We start from the raw sequence: 18,462 nt of genomic DNA, 5'->3' as shown, positions 1-18,462 counted from the left end.
ACAGCTCACTCATGTGTAGCTCTTATTGAAAGTTTGTAATCAGCTCTACAGGATTTCAGATTTGTTTTTAGGCCACCATTTTCAATCTCTACTCCTCATCAAGATTTAAAAAAATGGTGCATCCATGCATTCTTTCTGACATCCAAAAATAAGTCCCAGAGAGAAGGAGGGAGAAAGCAAAGATGGAAGACAGAGGCATATACAAAAACCTAGAAAAATAAATGTGATAGAAAACATCTCTCAGAACTGAGGGCGTCTTTAGAAGAGTGAAAAACCCCTCTAGTATCGGTACTGTGTGAACATCTGTTCTTTGTTTTAAAGGCTTTAAAGTAATTAGGATTGATTTAGCTTTTAATTACTTACCTGCATTTAACATTGAGACTGAAAGAACGGTGCTGTGTGTGTGGTTCACATATGTCAAAAGAAAAGTGGTGGACTATATCCTGTAACTCCTGCATTTATATTACTATCTCCTTCTTTAAAACAGTTCATATAATAAGTAAGTGATCTGATTTGGTTGGGTTGAACATACATTTTTATTAATAATGAAGGTCGCATATCAACAGAAATAAATTGGAATAAATGTCTTTACTCAAAAGCCTACTATCAGCAAAAACCCTTTGCACTACACTTTTTCATCAAATGATACCTCTCAAATGATGTCGGACCCAGATCAGGATTAAAATAATCATGGAATGCAAAAAAATGTATGTGCCCAGAACTAGAGCTACTACACAGGAGTGCCAGATTATTTTCCCACAAATTTCCAGTTCAAAGCTTTTTGTTCACACTGTTGATTGACAGTAACTTGAAAAAAATCTAACTATAGAATGAAGCTGTGGACACCAACATTTAGAAATGTGGACCTTTTAAAACTGTGGGCTCATACTGAATGAATACCAAAATAACAGCTAATTAATAAAGAAACCATACATCACCCTCATGAAGATACTGTTAACAATAACCAAGTCCCCATGCATAATTATATGATATTTATTTTTACAGTGAGTTTAATAAATGAGTTAATTAAACTGTAATAAATCAATGGCTACAATTTTAGTAAACTGCAGACACGATACATGAAATTCTCAAGCTGTTTTGAGAGAAATGCTTTGTGAGCAACCCAAAAGTAAAGAAGAAAAACTTCTTAATACTGCTGAAGCTATCTTTGGAGTGAGGTTTTGAAAATGACATTTAAATTGAGCCAGTCACATCGCACTAGCAGGGAATGTTAAACCGAACCAGAGCTTGAAAATTCCACTGAATGTTTTGAGTTTGTAGGTGCCAAGGGCTATCTATCCACATGTGACAACAGAATGCTAAAGTGAGGCGTTCAGCGCAAAAGCCTGTGAAATAACAGCTTGTTTAGTCTTTAAATTTCGCTGTTTTTGGGTGGATACATTTTTCAGCGGCAGCTGAGCTTTGTGAGAATAATGTTTATTGATTATCTCTGCTATTAACTGAATCCAGCCAAGCGGGTGCTTCCCTTTCTTTTCTCTGATAAGAGGACTTTGCTAACAAAGATTCGGGTTTCAGGAGTAACAGTGCTTTGATAATTCTCCACCGCTCTGCGTCCCCTCTGTGGGCTGAAAAAGAGCCCTAGATAACCCCAGCCATGCCATGAACACACTGTCAGTCTCTGCCCTTCTCACAAACACCTTCGGTCCTGTGAAACAAGGGATTTTTCCGCCTTTTGTGTTTGCTTTTTTAAATAAGAGGCCACTTCCATTTCTATTAAATGCCACCAACGTCAAAAGACAAAGAAACGAAGATGTTTATTACACAACACAAATCCCTTCCCCCCCCCGCAGTCAGAAGAAAAAGGAGGCCTCACACTCCAGATGAGGTAATAAGCTCTTATCAATGTTTCCCCTCGCAGGAGAGATGGCAGAGACAGCACCTCCATCTGAGCCTGATGTGATTTTTAATTAAGCCGTAAAGCCAAAACTCCTCCAGGTAAGCAAAAAGTATATTACTTCACTTTTATAGGGACGGAGGCGTTTAATAAAGGAAAGATCATTTCCCCTGTCAGGGTGAGCGTCTCCTTCCCTCAGAATATGACACATGCTCTGCCTGAGAGACGGGGGGGGGGGCTGGCCTCCCTGAAGCTTTCAGCCAAAGCCTTCCCACCGTTCGAAAAAGGCTTCGCTCATTTCTCCAGTTTAGTGTGCGCACATTTATTAAACCAAATTCACCATCGCACACTTTCACAAATGCGCTGACACACGTAGCCTTAGCTTCAACGTCCCCACAAGAATAAGACTCGATGTTTATGAGGGCTTCTCTTATTAAGTGAGCGTGTGCAGTGCAGACAGGCTCAGTTTCACACTAATGAGAGCTGTTTCGTGGAAAATTAACTTGTATTTCACAATGTTTTGGCAGAATGGATTTCTGTTTTTGATGGTTGGTTGAGTTGCATGTGTGGATTTTGGTTTTTTATCCAAAAAGCTGTAGAATGGCTGTGCGCAGTCCAGAAAGGACCGTGTGAGACAGTGTATCCATTATAAGGAAGCAGCTGAAATGAAGGGAATTCCCTGTGGGAAACTGAAACATGCACAGTGGGTTTTTACGATTGAAATATGCTGTATAATGTGGGATGCCCTCTGTCTCACGCAGTGCATTGGTAAAGTAAACAAATATTACAACGACTGCTACTGACATTACCAATAATCCTACTGCTACATTGTGATACAGTAGATATATGCATTACCTGTAATATGTTTACTCCTTCTGGAATTCTGGCAGCGTATTACATTAGCAGACCAGCAGATTCGGCAGCAGTAGCAGTGAGTGTGCTACATCAGACCAGACAGCCAGTCTGGCTAGTGGCACAGCATTGCCTCGGCCCCCATCCCCATGGCGATGAACGTAAATCAGCCCGTGCATCGAGACTGCAGCAGTGTGAGCCCTCCATTAAAACCAGCAGACAGTGGAGGAGGAGGGGGGGGGGGGGCAGAGTATTGGGAGATTGATAGTTAGAGGAAGGGGTGGAGGTTTCCCTGGGCATCCAGAGAAACGGTGCCTGTTTGGAGCGCTGCCTGCTGTGAGCTGAGGGCGTGTGGCGGGCAGGGATGCTGACTAATGCCTGGCACCGCGTCCCGCCCATCACCCAGGAAGACTGAGCGGAGGGGCCGCACCATGTGACCTGGGAAGTCCATGTGGGTGGGATGCACCATGTGACCTGGGAAGCCCATGTGAGTGGGATGCACCATGTGACCTGGGAAGTCCATGTGAGTGGGATGCACCATGTGACCCGACTTCAACAGATAAACAAAGGAATGAATCATATACGCGGCTCAAATCTGCATATGCGCCAGAAATGCCATGAGGAGGAATACGGGTATGAATGATTCAGCAGAAAGCAGGCAGCCCTCGGCTGATGGACCCATCCCGCCTGCTTTCCAGGCCACTGATGTCTGTGGGCAGAGAGGGGGGAGGGGGAGGGGGCACAGGGACGGGCGGCTCACATAGATACGTACAGCCCAGTGAACGGGGCCTTTGTTCCTGACCGAGCGTGAGCCTCCGTGCCGCAGCGCCCCGCCTGCCACTCGCCTCGGCTGGGAGGTGAAGCCCAGCGCAGCAGCTCCCCGCCGGCGCCGGCGCGGTCAGCGGAAACCGCCGCGCTCTGAGGAGCGCTCCGCGACTCGCGTTCGCACGGCGTGCTGAAACCGGCGAATGTGGCGGCCATTTTATCCTCCCCCGTATCCATTTCCCTTCCTGAGTGGCGCTTGGCAGCCGAACAGAGATTTATGCGGTTCTCCTCAGGATGGAGATTTATATAACTCATTCTATAAATCTCAGCGTGGCCTTCATGAGGCTGTCGATCCCCGCTCCTTCAATAGGGAGCGACGCGATGTTTGGGTTTTGCATTCTTGGTGGCTTAAGTGTAAAGCCTGAGTTTGTATCTGGGTGTAAGACTGCCTCGCAGCTGCTGTTTTTGGCTCATAACTCCATCGACGCTAATGTGTCATTTGGCAGCAAGTTTGAGAACTGACACAATTAGAGACAGGTACAATTTGACCAGAAACGCTGCCAGAAATCTGCCAATGCCATGCATGCACCTTGGCCTATTTCTTATTAGAAGATTCTTTGGATAGGTTTGATTTTGATAAAAGACATATGCACTGTAGTAAAAAGCGCAGAGAAATAAATCTACGGTGTTTCAACCATATGCAATAATTTGGTTTTAAAAGGCATCATTAATTATGTTTACATGCTTCTGCTGGAATTCACAGCTGGCCCTGGACAAGCACACAGGCCAGGGCCGGGAGGTTTAGGCGGATCTTGCATCGCTCTATGTAATGGGAGCTAGTGCTTAATTGCGGATTTTCCGATATAAATCTCAAAGCTCTTCTCTTTTCCAGGAACACCTGGGAGAGTGTTTATAGACAGCGAGCGGGGGAAAAAACAAATTCAAATAAAAGTAAAGTTCAGGATGTTCCCTGAGCACATTCCCCTTCACTGCCCTCCGCATCAGCGCTTTCCCCCATTAGCTTGACAATGCAGCAAGCTGGGTGTGTTACAGAGCACCTTACAGAGCACCCCTTCCAAAGCTAGGCATAAAACAAGTGAATACATATGTACATAAATACAAAAGCAAATCAAAACACATAAAAACCATTCAGGAAAACACTAGCATCCCAGCCTGCAAAAGCATAATATACAATTTCAAAGAAACATTAACATCGAACACCTGGAAAAGGCTCTCCATTGTTTTCACACTGATATTGATTTCCTGGGAACAACACTACCATTATCTGTCTGGATACAATTCATTATATATTCTGCATTGGTATTTTAATGAATTCTTCCTCTGTCTTATTGTTCGTATTCAAGGTAACGTGATGTTAAGAAAAACAAACAAAAAATGTATTTCAACAATAAGTGTGAAAGGCATTTCTTCCATTATGTAGGCAATAACTGACTTGATCTGCAGTATGTGTGCCTCCATTCATTCTGCTGAAATATGTACTGCAGCTCGGGAAATCTCAACAATGAAAACCAGAGTAAATGATGAGCATCTCATATCCTTCGAAGAACCATTTTGTGGAGGAGAGCAGTGTAATGTAATGCCACATATAAAAGCACATATATTATCTGGGTGCTGGGAAGCCTGGCATAAACAGGAATGAAAGGCTTTCGGAGAAAGCTTACGGGCTTACGTCTCATCTGCCAAACCAACAAACCCCGGCATCACACGGCGATGCACTCCCGCACGGACCCGCGTTCCCACAGACACACTCCTGCACGGACCCGCATTCCCACAGACACACTCCTGCACGGACCCGCATTCCCACAGACACACTCCTGCACGGACCCGCATTCCCACAGACACACTCCTGCACGGACCCGCATTCCCACAGACACACTCCTGCACGGACCCGCATTCCCACAGACACACTCCTGCACGGACCCGCATTCCCACAGCCACACTCCTGCACGGACCCGCATTCCCACAGCACACTCCTGCACGGACCCGCATTCCCACAGACACACCCTGCAGGCTCTGCATTCCCTCAAACACCACTTCTGCAATGGAAGGCTGCATTCCTACAGACATTACACTCCTAACACATCCATTCCAACAGCCACAACTCTTGCATGGACGCGTCATTCTTCACAGACACTTGACTGCAACGGACACGCATCTTTAACAGACACACTCTGAAAGAGACCAACTCATTTTGCCACAGAGCCACACTCCTTGCAGGACCCACCAGCAGCACACTCCTGAGGTGACCGCCATTCCACAGACACACTCCTGCACGGACCCGCATTCCCACAGACACACTCCTGCACCGACCCGCATTCCCACAGCCACACTCCTGCACCGACCCGCATTCCCACAGACACACTCCTGCACGGACCCGCATTCCCACAGACACACTCCTGCACGGACCCGCATTCCCACAGACACACTCCTGCACGGACCCGCATTCCACAGACACACTCCTGCACGGACCCGCATTCCCACAGACACACTCCTGCACGGACCCGCATTCCCACAGACACACTCCTGCACGGACCCGCATTCCCACAGACACACTCCTGCACGGACCCGCATTCCCACAGACACACTCCTGCACGGACCCGCATTCCCACAGACACACTCCTGCACGGACCCGCATTCCCACAGACACACCACGGCAGGCTTCAGGATCGCATCTAAGCCCTTCATAACACCAGCTTGTGCCAATATGGAACGGCTGTCATAATAGCCTATAATTGTGTTAATTATGCATTAGAGCCCTATACTACATCCATACCAAAAAAGCCACAACCTTCATTTTTTGCTCATGGGCAAACAAAAATTGGGTTCAGATCCTGATTCTTTAGATCCGTGTGGACTGCAATCTGGAGATCACGCCACAAATCTTTAATCAGGATGAAGTTTAGAGACTGAGATGGCTGCTGCAAAACATTCATTTTGTGGTCAGTTTTGTAGGATGCTTCACATCATTGTCTTGCTGAGAGACCCACCAGCAGCCAAGTCTGAGCTTCCTGTAGGGGTGAAACCAGGTTTTTGGCCAAAATGTCATGGTACTTGCTGGAGTTCATTGATATTAAAGGAATACTATGCAGGATTTTACAATGAAAATATGAAATAACCAAGCATATCTATGATGCACTGGCAATCTTTCGCCAAAAGTGTGCACCTTTGCCTGTATTTATAATTCTAAAATGTGTTTGGGGTGTTTCAGGGTGTGGTACTCTTTTCTGTGTGTGGCTACAGAGCCAGTGTGGTTTGGGATCAGATCTCAGCGCGGTGTTTGTTACTAACTAGCTAGCTTCTGTAATGGCCCAGATACAGTGAAGCAAAAACAGGCCGACAGGACTTGACAGAATTGCCTTTCCTTGGTGTCATCAGATTAAGTTTGCAAAGGGGTTGCCTTGTTTTCTGTGGAACCTGTAAGTAATGTTACCTCTAGATATCCAAATACAGTTACCAAAAATCCAGTTTTTGCACGGAATGTTGTTTTTCAAATAATTTATACATATCCGGTTTGTGGTCCCGAGTAATTGAATGGAGAAATTTACCGGCAATCTCTAATGAATTTGTGTGTCAGTGACTCAGTTGGGTAGCCTACTAAGAGTGAGTAGGTGGGGCTGAAGACAGAGGAGGAGTCTTCTTTGATTGTAAACAGAGGACCACAGCAATGCTAAAGAGCCTCAGGACCAGACAAAGTAAAACACCCCACAACAAAGGTCCACCACTATATTTCAGCATAGGCACTAACCTTTTCAATCCAAGCGTGTTACTTCCGATGCTAAAAGCACTAGACCTTCTACTGGTACTGAGTGCTATGTTACCTACCGGCAGGATCAGCACTGCTCCTCCGTGTTCATAATGAATACATTCTCAACTAACTGAACATCAGTGGCTTTTAGTGTATTTTGCGCTAACTTCTTTGCAAGCTCTAGTGTTAGATATGGTATCTGAATGTGTTAGAGGACTCAGTGTTCCGCTTCTTCCTTTCCTCTTAGAAGGCCACTGCTTTATCTTCTTAAATCCCCGCATCTCTTTCTTCCTCTACCTCCCTCTTTCTGTGAGAGTAGAATACAGAGAAGCCAACTGGGTCTGACAGACAAGTCAGGGTAAACATATCCACCCACTCACTCACGCACTCACTCACTCACACACTCACTCAATACCCCCTAGGTGCTCTCATTTCATGGCTGACTCACTCATTCATTCTCATTGACTCATCTCCCTGCAAACAATTTTCTGTTCTCAGAACATTCCGGGAACATTAGGAGCATTAGGGTAAACGTTCCCAGCACATGAACACGTCCAGTTTCCTGGAAGTCCCTTGAATGTTATAAAGTCACAACGAATGGCAGGGATGGCCTGAGAACAAAATTTTGTCATTTAAGCTTTAAACATTTTTATAAGATGGAAATCAAATCAAGTCCATTTTATGAGGAATGTTAGCAACACTAAACAAATCTTCTATTTCAATACTTTCATTTGGAAAATTCTCAAAATGTGTTTGACATATTATCCATAATTCTTTTCATGACTACATGACAACCATTGGAGGTACTGCCAAAAAAGTGTGCATGCAATCTTCCTGGAATGTCTTTCTGTGACTTCCATGGAATTTATTTGAAACAATAAAATGTTCTAATTCTGTCTGGAGATTTTATCATCATAACAATATCTCACAACCAAATTCTAATCCAACCATAAACCTTCTCATCATTTTAGAAACACACACACACACACACACACATACACACTTGTCCATGCATTCACACACATTCACCTGTGCAGTGAATGTAATGCAATGTAATGTAATGCAATATAATATTCAAACCAGTACAAGTGGGGTGACACAACAGCTGGAGTGAGGGGGTGTGGACAAATTTCTCTCCATAAACAGCCATTGCTGGCACAGAAGCTCAATAATAGTGCTGCCCCATAGTGGAAGAGAAAGAGGCAGGAAGCTGTGGACCCCATCTCTGTCAGTGTTTGAAGTGGAAACAGAGCACTCCTCCTATTTATCCTCCACGGCTCACAGTCTTAGGGGCCAGGGGTGGGGGGTGCACAGAGGAAGACCAGCCTTCAGAAATCATAAGAGAAGAGGGTGGGGTGGAGAGCACTGATGGGGTGCGCTGGGATTGGGGGGTGCACAGAGGAAGACCAGCCTTCAGAAATCATAAGAGAAGAGGGTGGGGTGGAGAGCACTGATGGGGTGCGCTGGGATTGGGGGGGGGGTGAAACCTGAGAGCTGTGGCGTGCTGGTTCTGACTGCTGAATGTTTGGACAGGTGCAGGCTGAGCTGCCACATCCTCCTCTTATAAGGCACCCGTTTTGGGGGCTTAGAGCCACCCCTAAAAGCCAGCGCTTAACGCGGCCCATCCTGCCCTCGGGCCCCGACGGGTCTGTGTGCGGGTCTGTGTGCAGGTCTGTGCGGAAAGCCATCCCATCAGCCTGACCTACTCCACACAGCCCTGCGTGGACACGGCCATAATCCGCTGTCCGCAGTACGCATGCGACGTGCTGGCGCATGTGTGTGTGGGCGAGCGTGTGCACGTGGGTCTGCATTAATACGTGTGTTTGTCTTTGACCTTTTCACTTCAAAACGACAGTTGAGCAACAGATTCAATTTATCCACGTCGGCCGCGGTCTGACTGCAGAAAGCAACACTGAGACGGCTTAGAACACGGGTCAGGAGTCTTACAGCAATACAAGGACAGGACAGCTGAAATAAATTCGACAAAACCCTAAAAAATAACCAGATAAAAGTGAATTTAATCACTGCAAGGCCAAGTGATAAAAAACACAGAGAACTGGAAGCTTTTCCATTAAAAGTCCTGTGAGTTAAAAGGCTGTCCCTGACTGACTGTCCTGCAGTATCTTTTTGAACGGGAGCCAGTGTGTTCCACAGGCAGGCTCGCTCGGGCGCTGGGAAGTGGGCGTCATCAGAGTGTTCCGAGAGCCGATGGAAAAACATGTCTCCGCCCCCCCTGTCATCAGCCAGGACCCTCAGCGCGGCGGCGTCCCAAAAAACTATCAACCTTTCCGCAACAATGGGGGCGGAACCAAAAATAAGCAGGAACAGGATGCCATTTAAAAACCAGATATGGGCGGCGTAGATAAGTGTTAACTGGGATCATGGGGGGACTGCTCAGAATCATTACATTTGTGTTAAATTATTATTTGAAATACAATCCTTTAAACACCAAATAACGTTCTAGAAAATCCTGACTATGAAAAAAACAACCACTAAACAAAAGTGTTTTCAGATTTTGCAAGAATCTAAATCTAAAGTAAAATTATTTCAAATATGTATTTGAACACATATACATGCCCACACAAAGGCTCACATATGCACAAGAACAAACAAAATAAAAACATGAGCCCATACAAACAAGATACGTGCAAACACATACATGTGTACGCACATAAACGCACGGGCGTACACGAGCACGTGCACGGGCACGCAGACACGTGTGGGGGTCACCCCGCCCCATCCTGGCAGCAGACGGGCCTTTTCGCAGGAGGAGCGTGGGAGAGTGACCGCACTATGCCACATAGGGGAGGACCGGCAACCTCTGCTTCTTAAAAATACTTTAGCTCTGCAATAACTGCTCGCTCGCAATCGTTTCTACAGACAAACAGGGAAGCATTTGGTGTTCTTCCAGTATTTCCCTGTGTGGCTGTTGGGGATGGAAAATGTCTGGTTTTTGCAAGTAATGTTCCACTGTACTGACAAAGGTGCCCTTGCAGTGATGAAGGTCGGTGCAGATCAATGGTGAAGGTCAGTGGTGAAAGTCAGGGGTGTAGGTCAGCGGTATAGGTCAGCGATGAAGGTCAGTAGTGAAGATCAGTGCTGCAGGTCAGTGGCAAAGATCAGTTGTGAAGGTCAGTGGTGAAGATCAGTGGTGGAGGTCAGTGGTATAGGTCAATGTAGGTCTAACAGCACGGTGAAGACTTCTCTCTGTCTTTCAAACTGGACTCCTTATTCTACTGAAACCTGCTTATGACCTTATTCATACAGTAGGTTCAAATCTCAGATGATGCATGGCTATTATTCACTTGGACTGACTTACTTTAGTAAAATAACCAGTTTTAAAAAAGCGTAATACATGAGGAAAAACTTGTGAAAATTGCTCTGGAAGAGGATATGTACTAAGATAAAAAAAAAGTGCAGTGCGATGTGAAAATAAGGTAGGGCTTAAAGTTACCACTGCAGAGCACAACTTCAGATTCAAACCTTTCTTCTAGAAATCAAACCCTTCTTATACTAATCCCAGTTCTCTAATCACTACTCCATCCCACTATCCTACCATGGACAAGGCTTGAACCCTACCGTCCAAACGGCTAATTAGAGGAGCACCCTGTATGTACATCACACAGCAAACGTCAGCCAAGGCCGCTGTCAGAACTTCAGATGAACCCCTAATTAACGAGACCATTAACGAGACCATTAACGGTCCCGATTCCGCCCAGCGCTTCGAGCTGAGCGACGGAACCTTCTGGAGACGCCAGAGTGACGCAGCGTGAAAGTTCTGAGGTGCACTGTCCGCAGCCTAACTGGCACAACGCGCCCCGGTCCCTGCAGATGGGAGTCCCAGCTGAAGAGCTGTCACAGTGACACATCACATCACGCCGCTGACGCAGAATTCGCAGCCCAGGTGCGCTAAGAGTGATTAAAAGCCAGCGCCCTATCCAACACCTCCCTGCGCCAACTGTTCTGCCATCACTGCTAATTAGCGTCATTATTATCACTGTTCCTAACTGATATTTATGTTGTTTTATTTCCGCGTGTCGCCGTGGATGCAGTTAGTGTGTTGGTGTTGCTGCTTTGTGGCATCGGCACTGAACACCTGCACACACTGCGCTTTGAATACAGGGCGGAGTGGCTGCCATTGTTCTCAAGTTCTCCACCTTATTGGTCCATGAGTAAATTCAGCAGCACTGAACTGTTCAGTGAATGTGTCTATTAGGAGAGTGCATAGAGATACAGTATGGAGCTGTTCACTGAATGTGTCTATTAGGAGAGTGCATAGAGATACAGTATGGAGCTGTTCACTGAATGTGTCTATTAGGAGAGTGCATAGAGATACAGTATGGAGCTGTTCACTGAATATATCTATGAGGAGCATGCATACAAAAGCAGTAAGGAGCTGTTCACTGAATGTATCTATTAGGAGCATGCATACAGAAGCTCTACAGTAAACATCCTTCAGCACCTACCCAACTCTGCAAGGATAACATGATGTAAATTGTATGTGTTTACAACACAACTTTATTTCAGGTCCACATTAATACTTCATCCTCAGTTATGATTCATCCTGCAGTAAGGATACTGATATGCCCATGTTGTGTATCAGAGCTGTGTCTGTTCAATGGAGAAGGGAACATCTTTGTGCTGTAGCTTTTTGGAAAGCACGCCAAGTTGGGCCTTATAGTTTGGCAGTGAATTTACAATCTTGGAACCCAGGCTGCTACACAGGACAATGCTGCCACAGCTCCACAGCATTACCCAGAATTCCACAGTGTGTGCTAACTGGCATACAACCTGCCCACAGAGACTCAGGCCAGCACCTACTGTACATTTCTAATGAACAGCAATGCAAATCTCCAGCTGGAGTAGAACTAATGTGGGCAAGCTGATAGGAGAGCTGCAATGGAACCGATGATGACTGGCAGCAGGCCCTCACAGTAGCACTTACACAGTATAATCAGAGTCACTTTCTCCCCACTGTCCTCACAAGACTCATGCTCCACACCGGCTCATGTTCTCTGAAGCGCACGTTGAGATTCACAAACGTCTGTAAAGTAGTGTGCTTTTCACTGCTGCCCAGCACCAGAGAGTGAGGAAGTCTGTAGCCCCCCCCTCTGCTGTTCAGGCTGGGGGGCTGTGGCTCCGTTGGTCCCCCCCTCCCGCTCTGCTGCGTAATGCGATGTTTAGTGGGGCTGGGAGTGGGCTGTGGCTCCGTTGGTCCCCCCCCCTCCCGCTCTGCTGCGTAATGCGATGTTTAGTGGGGCTGGGAGTGGGCTGGGTGTGTGGGAGTTTGGGGGGTTCGGGGTTTGTCGGGCAGTTCTGCTGAGCTGTGCAGTGAAAGAGCCTGCGGGGCACCCCGGTGTCGTGGGCACCGATGCCAGCTGACCTTTCCAAAATGCTAACGCCGGTCCTGGCACCGCACCCGGGCAAATGACACTTTTATCGGCATGCATTTTTAATCCGCTCCTCCAGGAAGCTGGGGGCTAAACCGAGAACGAGGGCGGGGGTTCGTGACCAGCGATCAGGGGGACAAGCAGTCAGGACAAAAGGTCTACACAGCAAAATACACCCCGAATAATAATAATAATAGTAACAATTATAATAACAATAAGAAGAAGCATGCATTAACTCCTTTACAGAACTTACTAAATTACCTAGCGCTCCTTAAAGGTTCCCCTTCCCCAGATATTTTCCTGGAGCACGTCTTTCTTAAATGCCCGGGTCAGACAGATATAAAATAAGTGGTAAAACAGAGTAGCAACCGAATGTTCCGGAAGGCTTAAATGAAAAGACTTTGCGAAATAATTACAGGATAAAATGTACTTGAGAGTGGATAGAGCCGTTAGACAGAAAAGCCCAGAAAGTACTGTAGCCCTGTGGAGATTACTCAAAGAGGGTTTGTACTTTTAGGATGACTTTCACGACTGCCTGTTTTTTCCTCAGTGAGGATACTGGCCCTGTCTCTAGCTGAAGGGGTCAGGGGGCCCCCGTAAACTTGTCTGTCTCTGCAGACCTCACCCACTCTAGAAGAAGCTCACCAGTCTCTGAGCGTAAGCGGGGGGAATATGTTATGTGTTATTATTATACTAGTGTGTGTTTCAGCAACAGCGTGTTTGTGGGGGTGTATCTGTGTGCATCTTTGGGTGCGCTTAACTGTATAAGCGCGGTTAATGTGCATTTATGTGCGTGCGTGTGTATGTGTGTGCACGCGTTTGTGTGTATGTGGATGACTGCGTGTGTGTGTATCCGTTTGTGTGTATGTGGATGATTGCGTGTGTGTGTAAATGCATGCACATGTATTTGTGAGTGTGTGTGTTTCAGAGAGAGGGACACTCACGGCTGGCAGAGCTTGATGAGGTCCTGGTCGGTGGTTCCTGGAGGAAGGCCGCGGATGTACAGGTTGGTTTTACTGAGCTGCTCGGCTCCACTGTGGCCGCTGCTGTTTGTGCTGGGGCTGGGCGGAGCCATAGGGTGAGGGGGTGGGGCATAGGACTGCTGCAAGACAAGAGGGCCACAAATCAGTCTGAAGTCATCACAGAAAAATCCCGCAACTCTTATTGACTAACAACAGCAATGAAGAGACCACTTCAGCCAAACCATTCTATTTGAAGTTCAGCAAACAATACATAGCATGCATCCATAGAATCATAACATCAGAGACATGTAGCCTACGGACATAGGTTCTCCAAATGCCAAAAATTTATTTCAAGATCTTAATAAATTCATCGTAACACAAAAGTTTCATTAGTGTTATAAAAATGGGATAATATGGGTTCAGGAATGCAAAGCAGTGGCCCACACTCTAAAGATGATATGCACTGATAGGAGACACTCAACCACACAAACAGAAGTTAAACATATACAAATACTGAAGGTTACATAACTCAAGACAAGATAACGTTCATCTTAACAGGAAAAAATGTGTAAACCCCCACACATCCATCCACATACCATCACACATCCTCAAACACACACACACACACACACACCCTCAAACACACACACACACCCTCAAACACACACACACAAACACCCTCAAACACACAAACACACCTTCAAACACACACACACACCCACCCTTAAACACACACACACACACCCTCAAACACACACACACACACACACACACACACACACACCCTCAAACACACACACACACACACACACACACCCTCAAACACACACACACACTATAGTAATCCTTCTGCTAGCACAGCAGGTGTCCGGTGATTAAGAGCTCCAGGGTCGCCCCCCTACCAGGCCTGACAGCCCCCCGTGGGCCTGACCCTGCTAACGTGCTCCAATCTCCCGCACCGATCGGGCTCAGCTCCCCTCAGCCCCTCTGACACACCAATTTCACCTGAGTGTCAGCTGCACGTCCAATCAAACGCTCTGTCAGAGGTCACCTGACAGAAAGTTTCACGACCAATCAAACGCTTTGTCAGAGGTCATCTGACAGAAAGCTTCACGACCAATCAAACGCTTTGTCAGAGGTCATCTGACAGATATGTGCTAGAGGCTTGCGATGGGGAGGGGGGGTGTGCGACGTGTAATAATGGCTAACTTCTGCCTACTCCGTGCTATTCTGTCTCCACTTAATGGTGCTCTAATGGTCCCTCTGCACCCCCTCCCACCTCGCCTCAGTAATGGCTATAATCTGCAGTACTTCTGTACACGCGCTCTCTGAAAAGCAGGGGTGGCACGAGGGAAACAACGATACGCAGTACATGAGTAAATTAATAAAAGCATAAAGAGGCAGCGTGAGATTTCCAGCACAGTGTACCGTAATGAGAGGCTGATGGGCTCTAACGAAGAGAAAAGTAATTAAGCAGAGGCTGGAGTTGGGAGGATGAGCTTCTGTACTGCTGACTTCAGCAAAGTGAGACACCCACAGCAGCACAGGCCATACTGCACTCACTCACTCACTCACTCACTTAGTCAGTCACTCACTCACTCACTCACTCACTCACACACTTAGTGAGTCAGTCACTCACTCACTCACTCACTCACACACTTAGTGAGTCAGTCACTCACTCACTCACTCACTCACACACTTAGTGAGTCAGTCACTCACTCACTCACTCACACACTTAGTGAGTCAGTCACTCACTCACTCACTCACTCACTCACACACTTAGTGAGTCAGTCACTCACTCACTCACTCACTCACACACTTAGTGAGTCAGTCACTCATTCACTCACTACTCAGTCACTCAGACAGTCACTCACTCACACACTTAGTGAGTCAGTCACTCAGTCACTCACTCACTCACACACTTAGTGAGTCAGTCACTCAGTCAGTCAGTCACTCATTCACTCACTCACTCACTCACTCACTCACTCACACACTTAGTGAGTTAGTCACTCAGTCAGTCACTCACTCACTCACTCACACACTTAGTGAGTCAGTCACTCAGTCAGTCAGTCACTCATTCACTCACTCACTCACTCACTCACTTAGTGAGTCAGTCACTCACTCACTCACACACTTAGTGAGTCAGTCACTCACTCACTCACACACTTAGTGAGTCAGTCACTCATTCACTCACTACTCAGTCACTCAGACAGTCACTCACTCACACACTTAGTGAGTCAGTCATTCAGTCAGTCAGTCACTCATTCACTCACTCACTCACTCACTTAGTGAGTCAGTCACTCAGTCAGTCAGTCACTCATTCACTCACTCACTCACTCACTCACTCACTTAGTGAGTCAGTCACTCACTCACTCACACACTTAGTGAGTCAGTCACTCAGTCAGTCAGTCAGTCACTCACTCACTCACACACTTAGTGAGTCAGTCACTCTGTCAATAACTCACTCTGTCAGTCAGTCACTCATTCACTCACTCACTCACACACTTAGTGAGCCAGTCACTCAGTCAGTCAGTCAGTCACTCAGTCAGTCAGTCACTCATTCACTCACTACTCAGTCACTCAGGCAGTCACTCACTCACACACTTAGTGAGTCAGTCACTCATTCACTCACTCACTTAGTGAGTCAGTCACTCAGTCAGTCACTCACTCACTCACACACTTAGTGAGTCAGTCACTCTGTCAATGATTCACTCTGTCAGTCAGTCACTCACTCACTCACACACTTAGTGAGTCAGTCACTCACTCACTCACAGACTTAGTGAGTCAGTCACTCTGTCAGTCAGTCACTCAGTCACTCACTCACTCACACACTTAGTGAGTCAGTCACTCTGTCAATGGCTCACTCCGTTAGTCAGTCACTCATTCACTCACACACTCACTCACTCACACACTTAGTGAGTCAGTCACTCAGTCAGTCAGTCACTCATTCACTCACTCACTCACACACTTAGTGAGTCAGTCACTCGTCAGTCACTCACTCACACACTTAGTGAGTAAGTCAGTCAGTCAGTCAGTCAGTCACTCACTCACACACTTAGTGAGTCAGTCACTCAGTCAGTCAGTCAGTCAGTCAGTCACTCACACACTTAGTGAGTCAGTCACTCAGTCAGTCAGTCAGTCACTCACTCACACACTTAGTGAGTCAGTCACTCAGTCAGTCAGTCAGTCACTCATTCACTCACTCACTCAGTGAGTCAGTCAGTCAGTCACTCATTCACTCACTCACACAGTCACTCACTCACACACTCAGTGGGTCAGTCACTCAGACAGTCATTCACTCACTCACACACGTGAGTCAGTCACTTAGTCACTGACTCACTCACTCAGTCACTCATTCACTCACTCACTTAGACAGTCACTCACTCACTCACTCATTCACTCACTCACTCACTCAGTCAGTCATTCACTTGATTAGTCAGTTAGTCACTCACTCAGTAGTCTCTAAGTCAGTCAGTCAGACAGTCACTTGCTCGCTCAGTCATTCACTCACTCACTCAGTCAGTCATTCACTCGCTCAGTCAGTTAGTCACTCAGTCAGTCACTAGTCAGTCATTCAGTCAGCCAAGTCACTCGCTTACTCACTCAGTCACTCACTTAGTCACTCAGTCACTCACTCAGTCAGTCACTTGCTCGCCCAGACAGTCAGTCAATCAGTCACTTGCTCGCTCAGTCAGTCAGTCAGTCACGCATATTGCTAGTCCATCCTGTGGTGCGATCAGTTTCTGAGGACAGTGTAGTGATGAGTAGATCAGCAGCATGATGCAGTCGTGGGTGCATTACTGCACTGTAAAATGAATGCACAGACTGGAGCCTATGCAATCAAACACACATAAGGCAGTAACAACAACAGGACCAGTCAAACCAGTGAAAGCTAATCCTTCACTGACCATACTGATCAGGAATGTGTATCTGTCACCACCCCATTAAGGCTATCCACCATTGCACATGCACACACGCTCACCATTGCATCAGCCTATCACACTGAACTAAATTCACTCCCCTAAACTGTCAAACATTTCCCACAGTGAGTAAAATCTCATAAATACAATTCAGTAATAAAATTGACCTTATTCCAGAATAAAAAAAATAACCCCCATCCTGCAGGGACATCATGAAACATGTGCTCTAAACACCTGCTATAACCTGAGGAAACAAGAGTAAACAAACTCCACAAAATCAGCAGTTTCATTTTGCCGTTTGCTTGTTACATGAAATAATGTTTGGAAACACATTTTGTTTATTGCGATTCCAATAAATCTCTGTTTAAACTGAACTTAACTGTAAGAGACAGACGGGGAGAGAAAATTGAGAAAAGGGAGGGGGGGGGGGAGACAGAGAGTGAGTCAGTGTGAGAGAGAGAGAGAGAGAGAGGAGAGAGAGAAAGAATACCCCAGGGACTGCATTGTGGCTCATTTGACAGCGATGCTCATACACAAATGCACCCCCACTCCCTCCTCCTCCCAGTACTTCGCTGTTGGCTGAGATGGAGCTGTCTGCTCCCATGTGCCCACACAACCAAGCTCCACCAGCCCTCTCTCTCCGCACCCTCCCCCCCCGCTCCTCCTCCTCCTCTTCCTCCTCAGCCCTCACCTCGCTCTCCACCCCGCCGCCACGTTCTCCGCTCGCCGCTGCCTCCTCCAGCCGCGCCTCTGCCCCGCGCCCCCGGCCTGGGCATGTATGTGGAGAGCACTTAAGAGCCTGTAAGAGGAGCCTGCAGGCCTGCTCAAACACCTTCCATACAACACCGCAGCGGTCCCGGCTCCAGCGGAGTAAAGGTGTCCGTGAGTATGTTCCCACATTGTACACAATAACGAGAGTCACCGAATACAAGCCGTCTGAAGGAAAGATCCT

At 46.8% G+C, this 18,462-nt stretch overlaps 1 protein-coding gene across 8 annotated transcripts in view; it reads right to left on the bottom strand.

The window, feature by feature from the left end:
* The window catches only part of rbms3 (RNA binding motif, single stranded interacting protein), a 296,845-nt gene that overhangs the window by 130,128 nt on the left and 148,255 nt on the right, over positions 1-18,462 (bottom strand). For 6 of the 8 annotated variants that reach the window (XM_064343645.1, XM_064343667.1, XM_064343679.1 and 3 more), the window contains one exon: positions 13,573-13,730. In XM_064343645.1, the coding sequence (XP_064199715.1) occupies positions 13,573-13,730 (158 nt within the window). The remainder of the gene's footprint in view (positions 1-13,572; positions 13,731-18,462) is intronic. The other 2 variants (XM_064343656.1, XM_064343719.1) reach the window with 1 other exon arrangement.

The sequence above is a fragment of the Anguilla rostrata genome, chromosome 1 (genome assembly GCF_018555375.3).
Source record: "Anguilla rostrata isolate EN2019 chromosome 1, ASM1855537v3, whole genome shotgun sequence".
NCBI lineage: Eukaryota > Metazoa > Chordata > Actinopteri > Anguilliformes > Anguillidae > Anguilla > Anguilla rostrata.
This window is presented reverse-complemented; position numbering and strand designations above follow the sequence as displayed.